The sequence below is a fragment of the Clarias gariepinus genome, chromosome 1 (genome assembly GCF_024256425.1).
Source record: "Clarias gariepinus isolate MV-2021 ecotype Netherlands chromosome 1, CGAR_prim_01v2, whole genome shotgun sequence".
NCBI lineage: Eukaryota > Metazoa > Chordata > Actinopteri > Siluriformes > Clariidae > Clarias > Clarias gariepinus.
In genome coordinates, this window is record NC_071100.1 from 45588047 (window position 1) to 45611105 (window position 23059).

Below are 23059 nucleotides of genomic sequence, written 5' to 3' on the forward strand. Positions count from 1 at the left end.
TGAATCTCAGCTCAGGTCTACATATGTTCTGTTCTCCTTATACTGGAGTGGTACTACTGTATGTCTTCCCACCACAGTCCAAAGACATGTGTTGCAGGCTCATTGGTATTCCCATTCCAGGTTGCCCTTCCACCTTGTATGAGGTCCAGAGTTCGATTCCTGTGTTGGTTCTGTGTGCATGTTCTCTCTATTCTTTTCTATCTTCCCTCCCACAGTCCAAAGGCATACAGATTAGTCTGATTGGTGTTCCCAAATTGACTATAGTATGTGAATGTGTGTAAATATGCATGCAAATGTTGACCGGAGGTCCTACAATAGGCATACAAAATAGGAATAAATGGTTGAACTTATATTTACAGTATATGTATAAAACTGACAGGTTCTGGAACCACCAGGACCTAAGATCTGTATTAGAACACATTAAGATGTTTTTTTTTTGTCTGTTTGTTTGTGCACGCATCATGTAAAGGGTACTGAAAGAATTTTAATGTGGTTTTCATAGTTGCGTTTGGCCGAGCTTGAGGTGACATATAGGCTTTGTTTCATTGCAATCGGCCCACAGGAACAGAAGATATACTACTTCAAAATTGAAATGGAAAATGCCCTCAATATCATAAAAAATCTATCTTCAAAAATTATTAGTTACTCTTAGTACAGATTGTACATTTTTTAATATGCACCTATGAGTGTTCAATTGAAATCTATTTAATAAACACAATCTCTAACCTTCATTCTGCGCACTTCAAAGAAAGACGTAAATATTTTTAGTTAATTCCGAAATGAAACAGATGGCATTGAACATTTTTTAAGGCATGCTTATAAATGTGCAATTGAATTCCACGTGATTGTAGACATGGCAATATCTATCTGTATATCCATATAGGGGAATGTCCCAGAAACGTCCTTTGAATACTTATACTATGATGTTTGGGGAGGGAGTCCCCAGAATGTCCCCACAATGGTAAATATTTTACCATAGGCCCAAAAAGGAACTTTGTGTCAAGGTTAAATTTCCTTTACATTCACATGGGGACCAAATGCAAACTTCAAAAATGCAAAGTTCCCTGAACGTCCAGGGGGCGTCCCTCGGTTTCTGGGTTAATGTACATTTACTGCCCATTTTAAAGGGGCACCTACCTGTTCATGCAATTATACACTTATCCAACCCTATAGCATGCACGTCTAGAATTATCTGCACTGAATACGTTCTTTTAGGTTTTTCAGTTCCAATCTCCAGGCTCTTTACAAAACACAATCTTTCAGTTACCAGGTTGGAGTATGAAGGCAGGGTGCTTAAGAAATTCAAGGGTGAAGTTTGAGAAAAGAGTTTAAGAAAATGTTTCAAGATTAGAATACTTAATGAGTTGCAAATGGCAGTAAAGGATGTTAGACTTAATGATGCCTCAGGAGATGCCTTCATTGGGGAAATCTCATCCAACCTGTTCTATCTATCCAAGTTTAAATGAAGATAGACAAAGAGACATTTCTTTAAAACATAGCTTTTCGTTTTTTTAAGGATCTATTTTTTTTTTATTTCCATAAAAACAGAATTAAATAGAAGAAAATTATATGAAATGATGTATTGAAGATATATTATTGCAGCAATGGAGCCGGGCTTTGATGGAACTGATATGAGTAGATATATGACATATAAACATACAGTATAGGTGTAACGTACAGTAGTAACAGTATTTGGAATTGTACCTGTTCAGTCCTTCAAATATACTGGTATCTGTATTGGTCTATATTAGGGGATAGAATTAATCTTCAAAAGAACTAAGGGGTGGGAATTTATTCCTTTAAAAATATCCACATTCTCCAAATGTTTTATTTTTAACTTAAATGTGCATCATCTGGATTTAAATTTATTTCTGCAGAAACTAATATAAAAGGAAATATTAAGTATAAAGTATTTTAATGACTAAATTATAATTTCGAAATAGTATATGTACAATATTTCTGACACAGTTTTGAACTGCTGCAGAAGGCAAATTCTGAATTCTCTGCAAAAAACTGCAATTATTTTTTTTAAATGCTAAGCTGTTCAATGGACTGTAAAAAAATATTGATTGGATTTTGTAAAGAAAGTTTCTAATTATATACCTGAGCCATGTTTTATTTATTGATAATGACAATAACAACAACAACAACAACAACAACAATAATAATTTTTATTATTGATGCATAATTATTGATGCTAAATTATAGTTATTATAAGTGATTGGGAAGCAAGACATCTTAAATTGTCCTACCATAAACCTAATCCACCATAAATGTGTGCATGAAAGAGTTAAAAAGCAACACTCCGTGGTGTGGAGAAAATGGTAACACTCTTTTATGCAAAACACACTTACTGCCACTTTTAGAAACAGGAAAAAAATGTTCCCTGCTTATGTTTTAATTATCACCCCGTCAGTGTCTTAACAAGTTTGTAAAGCTTACACTTTCCCATATCTGTAAATGATCATCTCAAAATGGGATTTTTCAATCCAGTCCCACCAATAAAAAAAAAAAAAACAATAACATTGTACAGCGAACGTACATACAAGCAGCATCAGATATACTAGTACTGAGTCTTAAGCCTCAGCCAGAGAAAAAGAGCTGTGATTTCAACGACGCTGCATTTTGCTAAATCCCATGTGAATAATTAGGATGACGCTGCTGTGACTAGTTCCTCCAGCATATGTGCTCATCCCAAGGGAATCTTTTAGATAATGGACATCAGTATGGCATATTATTCATTGATTTTATGACATGAAAACATGGGGCACAGATGCACGCTCTCAAAACTGCCCCGCTCTCACACACTCCCCCAATTATTTCTCACGCTGCCAAAAAAAGACTGACCCAGAGTCCGCTGGTGCCAGAGGGAGATTTAACACCTGTCCAGAATCTCATGTTGTCATCATTTAGCAAAATAATCTCATATGGCTAGGAGCAGACTGTCAGTCATAAAGCTCATGGGACAAATTAGAGCCGTGTTTATTAACATGAAATTAGTACAGTGTCGCATTTTCATAAGCATTAATATTTCTTTCATTTTATAATTATTAATTTATTATTATTGATATTTCATTGATTTTTGCATACTTGTTTTAGTAAGTATTCAGGATTGAGCCACTGTGTTTGGAATTTATTTATGTTTATATTCTGGGATATATACCCCACGTTCAAGTCAAACCGGGACTTGTGATTACAGTTCAAAAGTGTCTACAGGAGTGGATGGAATTGGTGGACTGTGACTATAGGATTATGTGCAGGTCAGATTTTTCTATTGGAAAAGATGGAATAGTCAAGTCTGTAAGTGAGTAGGACTTGTCAAGTGGGAGCAGCTTGAATTGTTCAAGAATGTCTGCAGGACTAGGTAGGATTGTGCAAGGATGTTTGCCTTCAAAAAACATTTATAAATATATCAAAAAACATTTGATTTATGGTCTGGAGATCACGTTATCTGTGGCCAGAAGTCTTTAAAAACAACTCACTTTACTCTCTTGGTGGGAGGTGTGGGACTGGGCAGGACTGTTTGAGCTGATGAGATTGGTAAAGGGTTTCTTTTACCCGCAAAAACCTTCACTCTGTCTCCCCTTCCTCTGTGTCTTCATACACCCTATCATCCCTCCCAGACCCAGACTACTTCTCCTCTTTACCACTAGAGACTGCGACTGAAACTTTCCTCTCCTCTCTCTCCTCATCCATAGATCTCCTTTGCCCGCTGTCATCTAAACCAAGGAAGACGTCTTGTCCTGCTCCTTGGCTATCTGATGTACTGCGCAACAACAGGAGAGAATTAAGAACTGCAGAGAGAAGATGGAAGAAATCACAGCTTGATGCAGATCTCATCTCTTACCAGACTCTTCTTTCCAAATTCTCATGTGATGTGACTTCTGCCAAAACTACCTTCTTCAGACAAAAGTTGGAAGCGTCTGCACATGATCCTGGCAAACTCCACAACATCTTCTCCTCACTACTCAACCCACCGACTCCTCCTGCCCCTTCCTCTCTGACTGCTGACGATTTTGCCACATTCTACGATGGGAAGATTGCAGCAATCCGCCAGTCCTTCGCTCTCAACCAAACTCCTACGGCAGAACCTCAGGACCTTTCCTTCCCTCCTTTAGCAGAATTTTCCAACCTGTCATCTGATGAGATTCAACAGATCATCTCGTCATCTAACCCCACCACCTGTTCATTAGACCCAATCCCTTCCACAATGCTCCAGGCCATCTCACGAGACCTCCTTCCCTTCACCACAGCCATCATCAACCAATCCATATCATCTGGTCATGTTCCTGCCGCTTTTAAGAAGGCGAGGGTTATTCCCATCCTCAAGAAACCCTGCCTGGACCCATCAGAAGTTAACAACTATCGCCCGGTATCACTGCTCTCTTTTATTTCCAAAATTCTTGAAAGAACGGTTTATAATCAAATGTCTCTTTATCTCTCACAGAACAACCTTAATGACCCAAACCAATCTGGATTCAAAGTGGCACATTCCACAGAGACTGCCCTTCTGTCAGTCACTGAGAAGCTCCATGCTGCTAGATCTGCTAAACTTTCATCTGTCCTCATCCTCCTAGACCTGTCAGCTGCATTTGACACCGTGAACCACAGGATTCTATTATTTATTCTTACAAGCCCTGGAATTTGTGGAACAGTGTGGCAATGGTTTGCTTCTTACCTAAGAGATAGGTCATATGAGGTAACATGGAGGGGATCTACCCCACGTAGACTCTCTACTGGTGTCCCGCAGGGCTCAGTACTTGGTCCTCTTCTGTTCTCCCTCTATACCCGGTCTCTTGGTAAGGTCATATCATCACATGGATTCTCATACCACTGTTATGCAGACAACACCCAACTTGTTCTCTCCTTTCCTCCCTCTGACACTCGGGTTTCCACCCGGATCTCAGCATGTCTGGCAGACATCCCATTTTGGATGGCTGCTCATCAGCTGAAGCTCAATCTCAGTAAAACCGAACTGTTGTTTATCCCTTGTGACTCATCTCCAGGTCAAGACCTTGTGATATCCATGGACAACAACCAAATCACTCCCTCAACCACTGCCCGCAATCTTGGGGTAACCGTGGATAATCATCTGTCATTTTCCCCACACATCGCTAACCTTACTCGCTCTTGTCGATTTCTTCTTTACAATATCAGAAGAATTCGCCCATTTCTTTCTTCACAGGCTACTCAGGTGCTTGTTCAGTCCCTTGTTATTTTAAGACTGGACTACTGCAACTCACTCCTGGCAGGCCTGCCTTTGTCCACGATTCGTCCTCTGCAACTGATCCAGAATGCAGCAGCACGACTCGTTTTTAACCTTCCCAAGTTCTCCCACACCACCCCACTCCTCCGCTTCCTCCACTGGCTTCCTGTAGCTGCCCGCATCAAATTCAAAACACTGATGCTTGCCTATAAAGCTAAAAATGGCCCAGCACCCACTTACCTCTCTGCGCTAATTACACCACGCACTGCACCATGTTCCCTCCGATCCTCCAGCACTGCTCGCCTCATCCTACCATCTCTCAGGGATCGAGGGCGGCATTCATCCAGGCTCTTTTCTGTTCTGGCACCTAGATGGTGGAATGAACTTCCTCTAGATGTCCGTACATCAGAGACTTTGACTATCTTTAAACGACGACTCAAGACGCATCTGTTTCTCCAGTACTTGGACTAACCCCCCCCCCCCCCCCCCCCCCCGAAAAAAAAAAATAAAAAAATAAAATCTTCAGATGTGTTGGACTAATGGTACTTAGTTATTAACCTAGTTAACCCAGTGTAAGTATGTATCCAATGTTGTAAACATTAAAGCACTTTTTGTAAGTCGCTCTGGATAAGAGCGTCTGCCAAATGCCTAAATGTAAATGTAAATGTTTCTGTGATCAGTGGGAGGTCTGTGGAAGTGGGCGGAATTGCTAAAGAATATCTGTGGGAGTGGCTGGGATCAGTTGCGATTGCCTGTGGAAGTAGTTGGGATTGGTCAAAAAGGTAAATGGTAGAAGGTGGGACTGGTCAAGTCCATTTACTGTATGGAAGAGGGTGGGATTGGTCGAGTGATTGTATGAGCGTGGGTGGAAAAATGCATGTGATGGGCACTTACAGTACATACATCAGCATACGAATGTATTATGTTCCACAGGTGTGGTCTTAAGGTGAAATTTCATTTTGGAAAACACATTTTCCCATAGGAACTAATTTAAATGCTGATAATCCGTTCCAAAAAATATTACCAATATTACAAATTTCCAACGCTATAATTATTTTTTTTCCATATAAAAACAATCAAAACATTTAAAAAAGACATGTAAATCAAGTAAAATATAAACGAAAGAGACATTAAACCTCATGTAACATTTTCTTTCTGCCACTGTCCTTGCTAACATTCTCGGGACCCATGGTGCTACGTCTTTTGCTTCACTAAATCTTGCACAAAATGCAAAAAAAAAAAGTAAACTCGCTTTGCTTGGCTTTCCACTGACGCAAATACTCATATACCACTTGATAAGGAGACAAATTTCTTGCAACATTTAGTTCTTAAGGCTAAAATTTGCAATCCAGGGTGTTCGTAAGCCACCGTGTTCTTCATTAAATTAATCTTCGAGTTAGAAATCTCACATCTTTTTGCATTGCTTACCAACACATTAGGGTGATGTTATGGTCATCTATGTGTAGGGTTATCTCACAATGAAACAATAAAGGCTTAAATTCAAGTTTCTGTAGCCATAAATACAGCATGATGCGTGTGAGGGAGGATAAACCAATCCGACCTTGTACAGCACGTTTTTAAGTTGAGTTTTATTTTTTTTAATGGGAATCTTTTATTACTTTTTCTAACTTTCTCTCTCCAGCAGTATTTATTTTTTCTCCTCTGGAGTGAGGGACAGCTCTGCTCCACTTTTTTTCCCGATCTGCGTGGGAATAGCACTGCAGCACATTAAAGTGCATGACAGGAAACTGATAGACAAACCCTCACTGACTAGGTCTACTGAGTGCAGTTCAATTACTGTTATAGTTCCTTGTTTCGTTTACATATTGATGAGTATGACTTTTAATAGATACTTTAATGAAAAGCAAATGTGTAGTCGCACGTGACGTGCCAGTTTGATGTGAGGTACGAAGCTGGTACTTGTGCCAGTGATGTCTAAATCAGCTACATTATGCGTGATGAGTGGGAGAACAAAATGCTTGATTACAACCCCTGGTTGAAAAAAAAAAAAAAATTACCCAATTTTATGCAGCATATTTTGTAGCTAATTAACAAAACACAGATATAAGGAGTAAGCACTTTTTGTCTAACAGATGAACACTCTGGCTGTGTAAAAAATACCGCAAATGTATTATTTTACTTAACGTCATATTTTTTTTTTAGATCAAGTAGAGCCAAAAAAAAAAAAAAAAGAACATGGGATCACCTTGTAATTTGCATTTCTAAAACAAATACGTGGCACGTAGTCTAAAATGCAAATGAGTCTGCAAGATAAAAGAGAGTGCTTAAAGACCTTAATGAGCTGTTGGACTCGGCTAATTGAAAGGAAGAGAGAGACTTGAAACAATGGAAAAGTTTATACGGTAAAACTCCTTGAAAAAAGAACTCCAACTAAAGGTGCTGCTCGTTCTCAGTCAGGGGCGAGTATCAAGAAAAATGGACGGCTATGCAAGAAAAACATGCACAAGACCAGGGCAGGACAAAAAACTTGCCGGGAAAGTAAAATAAAAATAAATGAATTAAATAAAATGAATGGTCGAAAATAGGAGTCGAGGGGTGCGACAGAGACGGAGATATCGACTGAATGAAATGAGATTTACATAAAGAAAAGCCAAAAGAGGAGAGAAGAGAAGCAATCATGGAGTGTGCATGATTGAATGAAAGTGATATTCTCTAATGAAAAAGGAATCTGCTTCGGCCCAGGAACTGTTGTCTGGTGCCATATAAAGACAACTGTCTGAAGGAACTAATCACATTTCCTCACCCACTTATGGTATTGGGTTGCATGTCAGGTAAGGAACCCAGGGGCAGTGGTAATTATTACCTCAACACTTAACGCTAGGGACGTAATCATGAGTTTCACAAGTACAAGTTTCAAGGAGTTTTAAAATTTACAACAAATACAGCGGTGTATATAATAAAGTGATATCCATGGAAAAGCCAGATGAACAAGTCGAAGAACGTGGGTAGCTGAAGAATTATCTGCACTCTGCCTGTAGGATTTATTTTAATTAACTTTTAGAGAAGACAAATACTGTATATACTGTGTCTCCTTGCTGTTCAATACACTTTGTTCATCTGTCAACAAGCTTTCATATTCCCTCATTAAAAAATGTTTTAGGCTGAGTTGCGAGCCACGAATGCAATCATCATCAGACGTGAGTCTTCGTGCTCATAGGGCTGCTTTCAGGTGACCAAACAGGTGAAAGTCCGATAGAGCGAGATCAGGACTACAGAAACCAAATTTCTGAACCAAAATTTTTGCAGAGTAGCCGGAAGTGTGCGGACGAACGTTATCAACCAGATCACAACACCCTTGAACCCAAGTTTAGGCTTCAACTCTTCAATAGGCATCTCACTGTAACAGCTATTGTCGATTGTTGAACCTTTTTCCTAATAATGTTCCAGTACAAGTTTTCAGCTGATGGTTGACCTTTTTCCTTGGTTGGCGATTGAGGATGTTTGCGTTCCATACTCTGCTGTTTACTCTCAGGCTTGTAGTAATAAATCCGTGTCTTCTCACCAGTTTCTACCTAATGCAGAATTTAGTCTTATCCAATTTCACCCCATTATTAGGGCACTCCAATATTAAGGCACATTTTCTCTGAATCACTCGATGCCAGCTAACCACATATTTTTAAACTGCATGCTCATGCACTGTTGGGAACGGCGTAACACACTCGGGCGATCTCGCTATCCATTCCTACCCACTGCTTGCTAGCTGTTATTGATGAGAGCACTCAGTGCCTTTCATCCCATCCCTCTGAGAGCTCGGCCAATCAGCTCTCTTCAGGCCCCCGGGCTGTGGGAGGCTACAGCAGCACCCAGAAATCAAACAAACGTTCTCCAGGTGATGGGGCGGGCACTTTCCCGTTGCGCACACAAAATCTTGAGAAATACGGCACCAGTTACACCCCTTAAATCAGAAAAAGACTAATCACTGCACGCTGCTCTTTTTTCGTGCAAATCACAAGTGGTATCAGTTTTTCACAGTTCAAATTCCACTGGAGCAACAATGCAGTGACTATGAATGCCACTTAATCTTTCCCATTTGTGCCATGCTTGTAAAATGTACATTAAGTCCTTAAGGGGTGTTATTTACACTGTACATGGTCGATGCTGTTTTTACTACATCCTTATTCGATCATGTCCTTGAAGATATCCAAAAAAAAGCACAGCATGTTAACAAAGTCGATACTAGAACCATACCGGTTTCTACTTCCTAATAATTTGTACAAGATTTTTTGATAGTGCTGTAGGAATGTGAATCAGTGCGATTGGGGTTTTAGTTGTAGGTGGCATTAAATGCTTCCTATTCTGAGAAAGAAGGGTTTAGTGAGTTGTGCAAATACCACCAATATAAATTGTTTGAATATTGTTTTAAAATAGCCTTTCAATATACATTCTTAAAAAAAACACGCTGTTTGCGTAATAAATTAAATTTCATGTATTCTTTTTTTTCATGACTCCAATGTACCTAAAATGTAGCAAAACCTGATTTCAAAACCAAGGTACACGCAAGGTAAAAAACAAGGTATGTATCAAAGCATGACTTCTCTCATTCCACGGACAACAAACACATTCTAAAGTGATGACGTCATTGTTCAGGATGATTTTTCACAAGCAATAGTGTTAAAAAATTTCTTTATGAATTCACTTGTTAACAAACTGTCTGGATTTTAATCTGAGATCAGAAAATTTAAAATAACATTTTAATTGATGGAAATTTAAAAATTTGGTCCATCTTGGGTTTTTATTTTTTTAATTTTTTTTAGGAAAGTCCATGCCACTAAGAATTCAGGCCATTATAAAAGACAAAAATGAAGCCACAAAGTACTAACAATTATTTTTTATGTTGTTTTTGTTATTGTTATTAATAACTCCTTCATTTTTCCTGAACATGAAATAAACATGCCAGAATGATCATCCATTAAGTAATATTTTGTGTGAGATCTCTGATTTGCTTGTTTGCTACTAACTAAAAAAGCAAGTTAACAACCCGGGGTTGTAATATCAGTGATAATGCTGTGTGCCAAGTTAGAAAGAAAAAAAAAACGCAGAATCCAGGATGTCAGAAAGCAGATTAATTCTATCCTTTGCCAGTTAATAAGCTGTAAAACACTGTCACAGTACCTTGTTTGCCTCTTTGGATAAATATAAATATAAAATTATCACTACAGTTGAATTACTCTCCAGCTGGCACATCCAGACACTTACCTGACACCAACACACAAATATAATTATCGTTTTCTTATTTATTTATTTATTTATTTATTTTTTCTTTCACAAGACTTCCAGCTGATCCCCGCTTACACTTGTCTGAATCGAATAACCAGATTGATGATATCCAGGACTGTTTCTTTTTTCTTATTTCTTTTTCTACCATTTCTAAGGTCAGGAGGAATATAAATACACATCACTGGTGTAATCAGGATGTCAGGAAGAAAGATTACTAAGAGGTTAGAGCACCAGTCGGAAAATGTCTCAGAAAAGATCTGTTTAATCCCTATAATCTGAGCACTATGCTTTATAAAGACGCTCGGGCAAAGACGACAAGATATTTCTTTGAAAGTGTCTCGGTTCAGTCAGTGAGACTAAGCACGTACCTGCGTAGGGAATGGGAGCATCTTTGTCCAAAGCCACTAGTGGAGGGTCAAGCAGGACCGTGTCCATGTTCTCGGTGATCACTCCATGGTAGGACGTCTCAATCCATGGTTTATGTTTGTTCACTGGAAAAGAATGACATAAGATACAACCAAGGTAAGTTAGCAGATTAACAAATGTCATCATATACGCTGGTTCTCAATAACCCAAAACAATTCTCCAGAGGAATTTAAAGGGTCCAGATGCTTTCCCAGTTGAACAACTGGTTTTCCTGGATCAAGTGCTATTTCATAAGCCACTCAACAATTCACCATGAGACATACAATATTTATTACCCTGCAACTAATTACGCACAATCTTCTTGGAATATTTTTTGCTCATATTTAGGGTTATTGAGGTGCACTTAGTGTATATACAGTTACAGACATTTTGTGTCCTTCCTGCCATGCGGAAGGGCAAGGTTCGATTCCCAGCCAGTGCCCAAACCCCAGCCACTGGATGCAGTGCCGGTCCCAAGCCGGAAGAAATGGTAGGGTTGCGTCAGGAAGGGCATTCGGCGTAAAACCTGTGCCAAGTTGTAGTGCGGACTGGGTATTCCGCTGTTGTGACCCCCTGCCGGGAGCAGCCGAAAGACCAACAACATTATTATTATTATTTTTTTACTAGATGCCTTTTCTAAAACAACCCACTTTAACTTGGAATCAGCATTGATGTTAGACTTAATCCACCTCTGATGGCTAAGGTGATATGACAGCCACTAGTCCAACTGGGACGCTTTTTCCTAATGTAAGTTGGAGGATACAAAACAACACACAGACATGCTAAAACTTTAAAACCAAATGAACAGCTGGTTCTGTTGGGTTACACAAAGCAGGTGCAAACATTCAGTCATTAATTTATCTTTCATACCGCTTTATCCTATGGTCAGGGTCATGGGGGCCTGAAGCCTCTCCCAATGGGCAATTTGGGAATGGCCATTAACCTAGTCTGCAAGTCTTTAAACTGTGGGAGGAAACCGGAGTACCTGAAGGAAACCCACCAAGCACAGGGAAAACATGCAAACTCCATGCACACAGACCCCGAGGCGGAAATCAAACCAGCGACCCAGCACTGAATACAGGATAAAGCGGTATAGACGATGAGTGAGTGTGCTTAAATACCACCAGTCATTCAGGTATGTATGATTTGCCTGTACTTTAAAGAGTCTGTATTCCATTATACACCCTCATCCACTTCATTTCTCTCCTCCTCCTTTCTTCCTGTCTCATTTTCTCTCCCTTTCTCTATAATGTCTCAGTTATTACCCGGAAAATAATTATATTATACATTATGCAGCGTTAATGCACTGTAATGGAGGCTAATGCAACAGAACGATAATGCTTTTATCCACTCCAGAGTCATATACTCTGCTATGAGACATCCAAACACCAGAATAATGGACAGCAGGCTTTTAACATGACTTTATCATTAGCAGTTGATTGCTTTGCTCATTTATTTATAAACTGTTGGATGTGGACGGCTTTTTTTTTCCCGTCTCATGATGATTGACATGCCCGCGTAATTATATCTTAATGAATATGACAGGAATGATTGAACATTAAGCGGATACTCTGGCTTTGGGTGTTTTTTTTTTTTTTTGCCTAAAACACTACAAAACTGCCTTTAAACACAAGAGCTTTGCCTAAATTCTTAAAAAAAACATTAAGGATATGATGATGTATGATTGAGAACATTGCAAGCATTGAAATAAAAAGATAACAAGCTATTACTTTTTAATATTTCTCTGATGTTGACGTTGATGTTTAATGAATAAATAGTGTAATATTCATGTGTTTAATCTTTTAAGCTTTAAAATGTCATTTTTTTGTAGTTGTTTTACCATATTGTTAGCTCAAACATAAAATTCAGCGCCACATATTATCAGGCAGGCAGAGATCGGAATAATAATGTGAACATTTTTTGCTATTAAAGCATCCCTGCGCATGCGTACCTCCTGGTGAAGAGGTGTTTCGTGGGAAGAGGTGTTTCGCTGGTTAATGACTCGTGAAAAACTGCCTTCCAGAGGAACACCTGGCTCAGTTATCTCCCAGTGGATTACTCTTACGCGTAATAGTATACAATGCCTTTTATTTTTTTTTGCAGGATAGCAAAAGACTGCCAATTTAGAATTTTTTTTCAAGGCATCGACTTCCTTCAGGTTCCTGCCAGTCTGTTGCTGCAGCACATCAGAGTTGAATTTGGTATTCAAATATATTACATTTGACTTGGAGTTGAGTGTGGCATGAGGGGATTCTCCACACTTGAAGAGTTTAAAAATAAATAAAACGTGTTTAAACTCTATTAATGAGCAAGTCTTTTATTCTCATTAAGCTCAGGATTTGTATAGATTTCAATGACGCACCTGCACTTGTGCTGCGCCTGGTGTCGGTGGGAGACGAGTCTCCTAGTTGGAATGCAGAATGCAATATTTGAACAAATTGTTCGGATGCTTTTAAAACAGTGCAACTTTAGGCCTGAGAAAGCAAATACTTAACAGGAATTATCTCCTATAGAGAATAGCCGGAATGACAGACATTCCCTTTAAAGGACTTAAGGGCACATAATTTCACATTTACACCTTTTTAGTGTAAGTTTTTTTTTTTTTTTTTTTAATAATTCCAGAAAATAACTGACAGTTGCACTGTCACCTTGCACCTCCTGGGTCCACCTCAGGTCTCTGTGCATGGAGTTTGCATGTTCTTCCCATGTTTGGTGGGTTTCCTCTGTACTTCCCACAGTCCAAAGATATGCAGATTAGGCTGTTCCAAATTGCCTGTAGTGTGTGAATGAATTAATGTGTGAGTAAGTGGATGTGTGTGTGTGCCCTGCGATGGATTAGAACCTCATTCAGGGTGTACCCTGCCTTGTGCCCTAAGTCTCCGGGGATAGGCTCCAGGTTACAAAGTGCAGGTTAATTTGTTTTATTTTAACTTTACAGCAGTGATTCGGTTAATGTGTCGCTCAATCGAGTGTCATTAGAGGGATTTCTTGTTTATTTTTCCGATAAAACAGTGTTTCTGTTGTGTGCGCGTGTGTGAAAAGAGTGGAGGAGGGGTAGATAAGTAAGACGAGAAGGGAGAGAGGGGGAGAGGCTCCTTACTTTAGCTTTACACACACACACACACACCCACACACATACACAGCGCCCCTGCGCGCACAAACAGAAACACTAATCTGTCGTGATTTATTTGTACTTTTTTTTTAAAGGTAAAGTGCACTTTAATTAGTTTTTTTTTTACTTTGTATTTTGTGATAATTCTTTTTATGAATTTTTTTTTTGGGGCTGTGGAACGAATAATTAGAGTTTCCATAATTTCTTATGGAAAAATTTTATTTCGTTTATGAGTGTTTTAAAATACGAGCCCGCTTCCAGAACAAATTTTGCTCATAATCCAAGGTTCTGTATCAGATAAAATGGTATAGATGGTGACTGAGTGAGTAACTGATCTGCCCCGACACCAAATTTCCTCCATTCTGCTTTGTAAAGCCTTTCTTATTTTAGTATCTATTTGGGTGTTTGGAACTATTGCCATGTGCTGCCTCCACACGTCTAGCAGTACATGACAGATGACGAAAGCTGATATCTAACAAAACTGAGGCCAGGGTTAAACATTGTGAAAAATAAACATTGTAGATACTGACATAGACATCCATTTATCCCAACATGGTTGGTATTTATGTTACAAGAAGTTGATGGACATGTATGTACGCTTCACTTGGTGAAGAATAATCACAGACCTCATGCTTCATGGATGCCACTTGGGAGTACCACTGAATAAAATAATTACATCTATTCATATAGAAACATTAAAGAAAATTAAAGTGGGGGCTAATAGCCAATCAGGATCCACTCAAATCATTACAATTATAAGATCATATAATAATTGTGCACAATCATTTATTGTGATGCGTTATCCCAAATGTCCTAAATGATCTCATTGTTATGTATATCATGGATAAACGCACATTTTAAAACTTTTCATTTTTAAATTTATGCATTATTATCCCTTACATGATAATGTTACCTCTAAACTGATCTAAACGATTGGTCACTTGGCTCATACACGTCCTCATATTTGTCAAACTACTCAGTGTTTATGTGATGCCTTCTCTTAAAGAAGGTGAGACTCCAATATCAGTACCTTTTTCTTTTCTACTGTATTTATGTTTATGATGTACAGCACATGCCATGATATATATAAACCTTACATACCACACATACTCGTAATGAGCAAAACCTCATTAAACCAGTGGCAGGCTCAATTTGCATCTCCTTGACAGAGCGAACAAAATTATGATTGGAAGTCAGAATGTAAAGATTTTTTTTTTGTCCAGAAGTCTAGCAGTAAAAACTGGGAATGTTGAATGTTTATAGATTGTATAATAGAGATAGAGGTATCATGATTATTTTATGTGGATTCCCAAAATTGCTATTTTTTATTGTAGATTATTTTAGTTTATGTATGTTTGCATTAAAGGTGGTAAAATTTAGCAGTTCCTTTATAATCCTACAGTACATGTGGTGCACTCTAAACTATTAGATGTAGGATAAGTAAGATATTTAAGCGTATAAGTTTGCTTGGAATTGTAACAAAATCTGAAAAAACTCATATTAATTTGGGATATGTATAAAAATAATAAAGCATAAGAATTTAATCCGTTTTGGAGACGTGTTCTTAAGGCAAAATTGTGTATTGTGAAACTAATTTTCCCAATAATGTAATAATGCAAATACAGATAATCCCTTTTAGCCACTTAAAATATTACCAATATTACCAATTTCCAACACTATAATTATATTTCTACATATAAAAACAATAAAACATTTAGACATGTAAGTATATAAATATAAATAATAGACATTAAACCTCCCTTAACCTTAATTTATGATTCCTCTTGGCACCGGCTGCTTTTAAAACAAAACTGAAAGTGGCTCTGTTTTCTTCCTGCTACCGTCCTTGCTAACACTCTTGGGACTCATGGTGCTACGTCTTCCCAAAATGTAAATACCCACATAAACATTTCAACTAGCTTCACTTGGTTCAGCTCGCATTAGTCACCAAAAGGTGTGACAATATGCAGAAAATGCAAAAATTACAATACAAATCAAATCATCATCTAGGTATCGCGATAATATTGTATCGAGTGGTCCCTAATGGCTCCTATCCCAATTAATTAATTCATCTCTAAATGCTCAGTCAGCCATATTGAAAGATGTGTTAGCGCTAGTGAAGGCAATATACAGTGTGTGTTTATGATATTTCTCAGCCTGTCCCTCTGTCCAGGTACAGGTGGAATGTATTAGTATGAACTGTATTAGTGAAAAAAAGATGGAATGAAAATGTAAGTTTAAACATTAGCAGGTAAAAAAAAAGAGAGAGAGATAGGAAAGCTGCATAGTTTATGCTGCAACATTACTGTCTAAGTGTCCGATCCTTCATTAACAGCACTGAGGCATTTTCTATAGGACCTCAGCTAAGCCTTCGTTAGTCTGAGTAGCCCATCCATTACTGGAAAAAGCATTATATGCACGTCAGACTCTAGACTTTAGACTTCCTGACTCTGAAAGAAAAAAAAAAACCTGTCAAGCAGAATCCGACTAGCATTCAGATTCACAAATGGAATTAAAGAAAAACTAGTGGTTAGATTAGTCTTTGTAATAGACCTTACAAGCTTTAAAAGGTCCAGAAATGACAAACAGGAAGAGACTAATTGGGCGTATCGATTTAAGATAAGCCAATACTTGCACATTAAGCCCGAATTGAATTCACTGTAAGGGACAGGAGAGTCATTTTTACAAGCATTAAACTCAATTCAAAGCCATTTCCAACTGACCATATTAGTTTTGTTTTTTTGTTTTTTATTTTTACGGCGTCTTTCTGAGATTAGGCGTGAAATAATTGGCGTTGAATAATTGCTTCTCTAATGCCAGTTTCAGTTGTGTGAGCCAATGTTCTGGGAAGCATGCCAGTACTATACTCCAGCCATATTATTCCTACTATGACTGTTATGACTGTTATTAATCCAGAACACATTTAATCCTTTTCTCCAAAGTGATGTACAATTGAGGGTTAAGGGCCTTGCTCAAGGCCAGCCTGGTGGTTCTGGGATCAGAACCTGTTACATTCTGATCGCTGTCTTAACCACAGAACAAATGGCATGAAGATTTCTTAGTAATAAAAAAAAAACAACAAATAATAATAATGCTATGATTTGCAGGATGAAAGGATATAAATCGCACTGTTTCCATTAAGCAATCTCTGAACTGAATCTTTTTTGCACCGACATTTGCCATTCTCATCTCGTTTTCGACGCCCTTGAGGACTCAGAAATGTCAATTGCCCATAATTAGAAAGCTGCCAAATTTAGTCGACAGACGTGCTGGTACAGAATGTGACTCTTTGCTGTTTTTCATATCGTTTATCCATAGCGTCGATCCTTTCATTCGTGTCACTCTGTGTCTCCGTGTTGTTGAGACTCTAATAAAACCTTAAAGAGGCAATTTATTTGATTGCAAACGAGAGTGTTGCTTTGAAGGAAAATTAAATGATAAAATATTTTTATGGAGCTAAATGATAACTCATGTCAAGGGGATTAAAAAAAACAAAAGTCTAAGCATATACTGTGAAATCCTTTTGATTTGAACATCACGTATCAGACAGCACAGTCAGGGTATGAAACAATTTGAAAGAGTAACCAAGAGGGCAGATTAAACATAGCCTAAGTACTATGATCAAAGTAAACATGGCATAAAGTAACGATAGGTCAACATAGCACACTGGACAGTCTAAAAAGTGCCAACAAATAGGCCACATTAAACCTCAAGGCAACGCAACATCAGCTACCGGAGACGGCCCGATAGTTAGTAACCACAATATGTCAAGGTTTAAAGTGTTACATGGTTTGAGATGCTTTTCTCCTCACCACTGTTGTGAAGAGGAGTTATTTAATTACCATAGCTTTCAATTATCTTCTAATTCTTCTTTTGGCTTCTCCTGTTTGGGTCGCCAAAGCAGACCATTTGTCTCCATCTAACTCTGTCTACTTCTGCATGTCCTCCCTCACCACATCCATGAACATCCTCTTGGTTCTTCCTCTTCTCCTCCTGCCTGGCAGCCCCATCTCTAACATTTTCCTCCCTATCTACCCTTCCTCCTTCCTCTCCACCTTAATCTGGCCTCTCTAACTTTGTCTCCAAATTGTCCTACCTGCACCCTCTAATATAAAGTACTCATTCTTAATCCCATCCATTCTTATCACTCCAAAGAAAACCGCAGCATCTTCAGCTCTACCATAGTCTTCAATTATGCCAAGGTCACAAGAGACCTGTGCTTTCCCCTGTCTCCTTATTAGCAGTAATATTAAATTTCCACTTTGAGTCATTACTTTTTTGTACTTTTATTATATTTAATATAATAAAACTCGTAAACTTGTCAGAGGTAAACAGATTGGGTGCTTGGTGGCAGAGTGTCAGAAAGAGGAGAGTCATTAACGTCGCTTTGCCTTTTGGAAAACATGATTGCTGCCAAAGAAGTGTCACATTACCATACAACATTCTACCATTATATCCATTATTTCCCCTCAAAGGTACTCAATTATTTTTTATTTTTTTGCCAAGTACTTTTATTTATGACTCAACCACCTCCTCAATACAGTAATTTCAACTGATAACCTCTAGTTCGTTTCACTAGTTTGTCTCACCTGGGAGGATATTTTCCCCATATTTCTATTTACAAAATCTTGAAAAATGACACTATCGACACTACAATATCAAAGCTTATGGAAATGTAAGAAAGACATGAAGAACAGTAGAACCCAGAAAAAGTGATAAAAAAAAGTATTTTTGTTAGCATCTAATTGAATTAACTTCCTATATTAAATAACAATGTGTAGTGTCTGGCCATAAGAAATCCTACCATGGTACATACTGTACAGTAGTATTTTTAAATTTTTTTTGACAGAACAATGGGACTAAGGAACTAAGAAACAAGTACTAGGATATTGTCGAGCATATGTAATACTATATGTAAGATACCTGCTGAACTTTGGTAGCCACTGTGGTACCAAATAAGCACCATCGTATTTACAGTCTTGTAGTACATACTGTACCATGATTCAACCATTGTACCCACTGAAGCGCTATAGTACCCTCCCTGGTACTCCATCAAGTCCTATGGTTCCTATGGAGTAACTTAGTGGAGTAATGTGATAAGTACTGCAGAAACACTATGGTCGATGGTCAGGGGTAGCTCAGTGGTTAAGACATTGGATTAGGGTTCAGAAGGTCCCAGGTTTAAATCCCACGACCACCAAGTTGTCCCTCTTGGGCCCTTGAGCAAGGCCCATAACCCTTAACTGCTTAAATGTATAATGAGATATAAAAATTGCTTTGGGGAGTCTGCTTAATGTATAATATGTAAACGATAGTGCCATAGCAAAACTTCTTATGGGTGCTTATCTCTTCTTCAACATATAAGGGCATATATTCTTTTCCTCTCAAAGGGCAATAAAATTTTTCTACAGCTGAGCAAATGGTGCGTGTTCTCGCAATATGAAATTAGCTGTTGTACAAATATTGGCTGCTCCCATCAAGGGATCACCACAGCAGACCATCCGATCCACAAAGAACTTGGCATAGGTTTTACGCTGGATGCCCTTCCTGATGCAACACTCCCATTTTATCCAGGCTTGGGATCGACACTGCATCCATTGGCTGGGGTTTGGGCATTGGATGGGAACTGAACCCGGGCCTTCGAGACGAGAAATCTACCATACACAAAAGAAAACGATCATGCCTAACACTAATGCATCAAACAATACATGTGCTGCTGTACGTTCAGTAATCTTGTAATGAAAATCAATAAAATGCCAGAAGAATGCTTGGAATGGAATCTGGATCAAGGTTAGCCGTAAGTTCGAAAAATATATTGTTTGTAGTTTTAATTTTTATTTTTATCAAATCTGCTGTGGAATGTTCTATTTTTTATTTCTATTTATGTTGTCACCCTTTCCAATAAATAAAAAGAGAAAGAAAGTGAGTGAATGGGAAAGTGAAAAATATTCAGTTCAACAAATCTGACTTTACCACGTGGAAGCACTAGGGCATCTCACATACTGTACCTGAACTCCTATTAGGCAGACGATGTGTCATGGGTAGATATGTCAAGGTGAGATATGATTAAGACTGAATTCTCAACACCCCTTGATCTCTTGGACTGGTTGGGATCTGGAGTCTAGAAATATGTTTCTGGAGATGAACAGATTATGACAGCTAGTGCTCCAGGTGTAGTTTGAGTTAGGGGTGTAATGCAATGCTGATATCTATATTTATATACTTGTTTTGCATCTGTTTAGAAATTTCTTTATCTTCTGCATATAGACCCCTTTAGAGACTATGTCATGATTATGCCATGATTTTAGCTGGAGGCAAAACCATGAATAACCTCAGGCTACATCACTTACTTTCACTGTGATCTTGGGTGAAGGATTAATAGCTATATATAAAAAAACTTTTTGGTAAAAACCAACAAGAGGAAAGGATCTTATCGATGTGATCATCAAAATGCTTGTATTTCTAGTGCACATATATCAGGTAAGGTTAAAGAGCGTATATGTGGATATACAAGTGTATTTGTTTAAAGTCTTATTTTCCTCTTCGGTATTAAACTACAAGCCAATAAAACTTGCTAGCCAGCATTAGTTAATGTGTTCAGTGAATTATTTTTGCCTCCAGCTAGGCTTCACCCACCAAAATGTCTGAAAGTGGTCTTCTGCAGTGCTGCAGTTTATTGTTCATGGCCTTCTCCGTGCTTCATATCTGAATGTTCGCTTACACATGAATACAATCTCGCACCCCAATGGATCCCAGTAGCAAGGTACACTTATATTCTCAGCCAGAGGCCCTGGCTAGCCTCGTACGCCTATTTGTGTAAACACGTTATCTGTTTATTACAATTAGCATATTCATATATATTTCATCATAATATTCTGCAATAGGATGATAACAAGTTAACTTTCCACAGAAAATATTGAAAACATATTCATTAGCATGAAACCAAACAAAATTGTTGTTGCTTATTTTCTTTCTTTCTTTCTTTCTTTCTTTCTTTCTTTCTTTCTCTCTCTCTCTCTCTCTCTCTCTTTCTTTCTTTCCCTCCATCCGATCCGCAAAGAACTTGGCATAGGTTTTACGCTGGATGCCCTTCCTGATGCAACACTCCCATTTTATCCAGGCTTGGGATCGACACTGCATCCATAAGCTGGGATTTGGGCATTTGATGGGAACTGAACCCGGGCCTTCGAGATGAGAAATCTACCATACACAAAAGAAAACGATTATGCCTCATCCTAATGCATTTCTTTCTTTCTTTCTTTCTTTCTTTCTTTCTTTCTTTCTTTCTTTTTTTCTTTCTCCATCCGATCCGCAAAGAACTTGGCATAGGTTTCTTTCTTTCTTTCTTTCTTTCTTTCTTTCTTTCTTTTTCTTTCTTTCTTTCTTTCTTTCTTTCTTTCTTTCTTTCTTTCTTTTTTTCTTTCTCCATCCGATCCGCAAAGAACTTGGCATAGGTTTCTTTCTTTCTTTCTTTCTTTCTTTCTTTCTTTCTTTCTTTCTTTCTTCATTCCTCCCTCTCTCTCTCCCTTCCCTCTCCCTTTCTTCCTTCCTTTCTTCCTTCCTTAAAATACTGTAGGTTGCTCAAAGAAGCCCAAATTGCCAGCTTTTTCTGGACGCCTCCCTGTCGGTGCCAGGCACCGAACCCAGCGCAGGTGCAGATACAGCGCTTCATTTTAAAACTGGCAAACAAATCCAAAATGTACTGTAAGGCAAAGCCATGATCACAAAACAGGAAAAACAATGGCCGCATGATGAACAAACAGACAGGCTGGAAACTGGAAACCAGTTCAATAAGCAGGCGAGTGAACATATTAGCAAGAAACAACATGACATCATTTTCCTTCCAGTTAAAGGCTTTATTGGTTTGCTTAACCAATTGCAACATAGCATTAAGTTCTATGCAGTGGAACCTGGTTGTTTCTGAAAAAATTCAACAAACAGCACAGCGTTTGTACTGTATCACTAATAAACTGCTCATAAATCCAATTTTATTTAGATGTTAATTATTTCTAAGGTATGGCCATTTCAGTCAGGAATTCTAGTTTCTGATGGGGCATGTCTGTAGGCCGTGATGCAGTTTGGATACTAGCGTGTGGCATCACTTACAGAAGGTTAATTAAAAAGGCAATTTGTTCACAAAATAATACCTGCACCCAAAGAAAATTATACTGTGGTAAACACACGGTAGCATAATATACCATAGTATTATCATTGTACTTCAGCTATTACCATGGCAGGCACTTTATAGTACAAGGGTAGGTATTAATGTACTTCATTGGGTTCTATGGTGTGTTCCACAATACTTATGTGAATTCCATGATACATATTGCAGGTATGCAATATTGAATGTTTGTACATTACTATACCATACATGATAGTACATACTACGGGTATGGTATAGTAAAGAAAAGTTAAAGAATTTTAATATATACTATGGCATTTCAATGATTATTTAAATACTCTATACTGTAAATATTACCCATTATGGTATATAATTTTTTTTAAAGGTCATGGGCGGCCGTTTAAGCATTTCACTGCATAATGCTTATGTGCATGTGTGTAACTGTCCATGGTACTGACAAAAATACCAAGGTATGGGTACAATTGGACATTTAATATGGGCATTCAGCTAATGAAAAATATAATATAGTAATATATAATTAAATTTAAATATATAATAATTTGTCTGTATAACTCTAAATCAAAGAACAAGACAGTGACAAAAAAGTCGTGAAAGTACACAAAAGAAATAAAGAAAGCAAAAGTGGGTTACGCAAGAAAAGGGAGCGAAAGAAAAGAGAAAGTAGGAGAAAAAAAAGGATGCAACAAAAGCAAACGAGAGTGAAACGTAACTTGAAGACAGGCTTCGAGCTGGAGTAAAAAAGAAAATTGTGTGTGTGTGTGTATAACTTTTTAAAGCTTTAGTGCATCTGTCTGTCAATTTCAAAGCCTCACTTTCTTCACGAGAGCTGTGATTAGTTCAAATGTCAGGACAAAATGGCCCCCGGTACATGTTAGTACACTCCTGTCAAGCCTGTCTCTGGAAGAAAACAGGCTTGAAAAGGTTGAATTGTTAGTATCGACATCAGATTACTTGT

The 23059-nt window shown here is 38.1% G+C and overlaps 1 protein-coding gene across 1 annotated transcript in view; it reads right to left on the bottom strand.

The window, feature by feature from the left end:
- Positions 1 to 23059, bottom strand: part of clstn2a (calsyntenin 2a) — a 100309-nt gene that overhangs the window by 45686 nt on the left and 31564 nt on the right. The window contains exon 2 of the mRNA XM_053495610.1: positions 10813 to 10935. Within this exon, the coding sequence (XP_053351585.1) occupies positions 10813 to 10935 (123 nt within the window). The remainder of the gene's footprint in view (positions 1 to 10812; positions 10936 to 23059) is intronic.